The 3,791-nt window shown below is 51.9% G+C and overlaps 2 protein-coding genes across 2 annotated transcripts; one reads left to right on the top strand and one right to left on the bottom strand.

Annotated features, from left to right (window-relative positions):
- Positions 1 to 1,199: 1,199 nt before the first annotated feature.
- Positions 1,200 to 2,130, bottom strand: BDZ99DRAFT_153131 (uncharacterized protein). Its single transcript, XM_033712804.1, has one exon. The coding sequence runs from the start codon at positions 1,828 to 1,830 to the stop codon at positions 1,351 to 1,353; it is 480 nt and encodes a 159-aa protein (XP_033571446.1). The 5' UTR covers positions 1,831 to 2,130; the 3' UTR covers positions 1,200 to 1,350.
- Positions 2,131 to 2,958: 828 nt separating this feature from the next.
- Positions 2,959 to 3,440, top strand: BDZ99DRAFT_153127 (uncharacterized protein). The gene has a single exon (XM_033712803.1). It carries the CDS (start codon positions 3,079 to 3,081, stop codon positions 3,331 to 3,333), a length of 255 nt encoding a protein of 84 aa, XP_033571445.1. The 5' UTR covers positions 2,959 to 3,078; the 3' UTR covers positions 3,334 to 3,440.
- The last annotated feature ends 351 nt before the right edge of the window (positions 3,441 to 3,791 follow it).

Here is a 3,791-nt window from a genome sequence, read left to right as displayed (position 1 = left end):
TGATGCGTGCGCTTGTAGAGCAATATGCGCTACCTCTGCTGTAGCGTAGTACGCCAGCCGTGGCGAGTGGAGGGCCATAGTGAGTGTATTGTAGAAGGAGAGGAAGAGGATGTAATTGATTGCGATCAAGGCCGCATTTGGAGAGAGCATTTGGAATTAGTGAGCGACTTAGGCGAGCGAATCGGAGGCCTCGGAGCACCCCTCCGGGCCAATCAGAACGTGGTGAAGCGACAGGGGGGGAGGGGGTGTGCGATTAGTGAGAAGGGGGTGTGCGATTAGTGAGAAGGGGGTGTGCGATTAGTGAGAAGGGGGTGTGCGATTAGTGGCCCCCAAAAGAAAATAAGAATAATAATTAAACTCTTCACAAACGCTCTCCCTAGGTTATGAGACGCAAAGTTTCACATATCCAGACTCTTCCAGTGCTGACACCAATGCCAATTTTCTTCCCTGACACTGTCGAACATGATGGCCGATACTCTGATGGCAGCCATACTAGCTTTTTAGAGTTATATGTTATCCATGCCCCATCTGAACTCAACACCAGTCCTTGATATCTTGGCTTCCGAGACTTTATGGCAGTTGGCGTAGTACTTGAAACTAATAGTGGTAGACTAACACTAATAGTACCAATTTCAGTGTGGAGATACAAGCCAGTAGTGTCAAACGATATGCTAGCACAGCTACACGCCGAATATCAGACACCGTCACCCCAACGTCGTCCGCCATCAAATGCGTCCTGGGCAGCTGGAACACCACACAACGTTGCTGAGCTATAGAAGCAGACAGCCCTGATAAAACGCTATCTCAAACAGCGCACAAATAGCCCACCAAGCCCTACAGAACAGGCCCTCGGCCAGCTTGTTAAGGGCTGCGAGATGGCGATGTCAAGCGCTGTGCTGCTTGCTAGCGAAAATAAGAAGCTGCAGATGGAAAATCAGCGTCAAAAAAGGAAGAAGGCACAGCGGCGCACGTATATAGCTAAGGGAGGAGTGCTATCAGGCGCTGAGGCTCTCGGGCATCTGCTGCTGAGGAAGGGGCAGCTGCAGCGGGCAGCAGCAGCAGCAGCTGAGCGACCGCAGCGCGCACCACGCAAATGCAGCATGTGCACTTCAACAGAGCACACGGCACGTACGTGCCCTAGGCGGCAGCAAACTAGCTAGAAATTGTAACTATTCGTTGTTGAGCAATTTGCTTTTTTTGGCCTTGGTAGCGGGGCAGGTGGCCAGCTCGCTGCATGACGCCCAGCTCCACCCCACCGACTGCACGCGTAGCTGGGTCATTTGACGAAGTGTGTTCACGTCGGAGACCGCACCCGGTAGGATATATGCCATTTTTGCGTCCCTAACTAACTTACCATCCCTTCTGATGATACCCCTGGGGTTCTTCGATTTCATTCCTCGCCACCCGAAATGTCTCGTGTCGCTTCTGGCCGGCGTTGTAAGTAGCATTCGCAGCCTGCCAGTCCAGGAGCAAATTCTTGTGTAGGTCGTCGTCAACTAACTCCTTATACATACCATTGTGGCTGATACGTGGAGATGTTACTTGCGGGTGTACAGTCGAGGCAGTCTTTGGTTCAGATTGGGGGACCTGAGGCTGCATCTCGAGGTGGCTATCTTCCGGGGGAGAGTTGCCAGTAGATGGACCATTGTGCAGCGATTGTGGACAGTCGTCGCGTAATTGTTCAGTAAGTAGAGAAAGGCGCGTGAAACTTAGCCACGCCTTTGGGAACGCTACTTCGCCAGATGGAACACTACTGTCATCATCCTCAGTCGGATTCCAGTCCAAGTCCTCTTCACTCTGGCTCTGAATTGCCTCTTTGTCTTTAGGCATATTATCCTAGAATGTCTATTAGCATTATACTAATAGGGCCCTTTCATTTCACGTACCAATCCTTGTAACGTTATTTGGGGACTGTCTTGCACGGAGCGCGGAGCGGGAGTGATTCCATTCCGTAGAGGGTTATGAGATGCGCGATCCATGTTTGGGTTTGAAGGACGCAAATGTCGGACTGCAGGAAGGTAACAAGTGAGGACTGCTAGCAGTGAGGGGTCAAGCGATGGGCGAGCTTGCGTGAGGTAAATCTTGGAGATTTTGGCGCCGAATTCCAACAGTCACGTGACAGCAGCTGCGCCTTGCAGGATGAGGCAGCAACATAAGTCCACCACCGTGCACGACTGGGTTTTTATACACTGCATTTCACGACTCATCGCATCGGTAATGCCAAGCGGCTTTTCTACGGGACAAAGTGTTGATTGGCATATCGCCGGCACCCGATCGCCGCCTTCCATAACATCTGAGTTAGCCTGATTGCCAGTCATGTTTCTTTGGGTCTGAAACGTTCATCAGGTCCAACGCGCGAGACGCCAGTTATACTGAGGAGTGCCACCAGCATCGACAGAGAGCCTCAATGGCTTAAGGATCACCGGAGCATGTTGAACCGCTTGCCGAGAGCGTTGACTTTGGCTTTCATCATCAGGGCTTGCAGGTACGTGAATTCGACTCAAGGCTATCAGATTTTACTCTGATGCTGATCTTCCTTCAGGACACGTATGGGACTATCCATGCAAGCTTCCTTCGTGTTCCGACTACGGCAAGTCCTGGAGCCTACGAAGCAACTTTCTCCTCCGTCTGTAGGAGCAAGATGCACACGAAACGACAGCGACGACAGCGACGACAACAGCCGCACGCCGTGCAATCGAGAAAGAGTGGCGGTATTTCACAGCATCCGCCTGAGCCGCAAATCAAACCTTAGAAGTGACACAAGTAAATACCACGTTAAAATACCAGATAATTTCCTCTTTTATCACTCTCCGTCCCGCTGCGCTGCGATATACTCTCCGGACTCCTCGTCCCCTAGGTTCTTGGCCCACCCTTCACATTAGACCTAGACCCAGTGGCGCTAGTAGCAGCACCAACCAAACTCTCCTGGCCCCTCTTCTGGCCCAGAACCGTCCTAGGACTGCCGCTCGCTATCTTGCTCCTGGAGACCGATTGCTGTGCTGGTAGCGGTGGTAGGCTAGAGCTCAACTTCGAACTTGATCCGTTGGAGCGGCGGGTAATAGGGCTATTGCGGCGCTGATGGGACGGGGAGTCGCTATCAGAGCACTGATAATGAAGAAGGGGTGGGTGATGCGGCCCAACAGTTTGGGACTGATATCGGCAGGCGTGAATTGCGGCGTAGCCAGGCGACCAGAAGGGGGAAAAGGGATTCCGGCGGCTGAAGGGTGGAACTGGAAGACGGTCGCATTAGCTCGGGCGCTTATTTCTTGCTCTCGGCAGACCCCCAGGAGATTTGCATCTCTGAGGCTACCTTCTGCCACATCTGGTCTTTAAATCTATAGACAATGTTAGTTAGAGCTTAGAGACTTAAAGGGCGGTAGTTAAGAATTAGGGCCTACCGAGCATAGAGTCTCGCTAGCTTATTTTTCTTCTTTTCGTCCTAGACTGCGCGTTTCTCAAGGTAGTTCTGGTATCGAGCTGATCGTCCTGGAAAGTGCTTCACAATATCCTCCTCTTGAACCCATTTTAACTGTCTTTTAGCCGGACTCTCCTTCTCTGGACTCTGCGATGCTGCGCGCCTGAGCGAAAGTGGACCAGTTAGAAAACGAAAACTCTGGATATCTCGATCATGCGGTGGTCCTTCCGAAGGCGCCCAAAGCAGGAGCTACCCAGCCTAGCGCTATCCCCAAGGCTTGTTAGCAAGGAAGGGGCGGGATGACCAAAGCCAATAGGAATATCGCTGCTCTCACCTATAGTATCATATGCCTTAGCTGGCTGCCCTAGGTAGCTTA

Source organism: Mytilinidion resinicola (assembly GCF_010093595.1).
Source record: "Mytilinidion resinicola strain CBS 304.34 unplaced genomic scaffold BDZ99scaffold_22, whole genome shotgun sequence".
In the NCBI taxonomy this organism is placed as follows: Eukaryota; Fungi; Ascomycota; class Dothideomycetes; order Mytilinidiales; family Mytilinidiaceae; genus Mytilinidion; species Mytilinidion resinicola.
The sequence above is the reverse complement of the archived record's forward strand: the minus strand, read 5'-3'. Positions and strand labels throughout refer to the sequence as shown.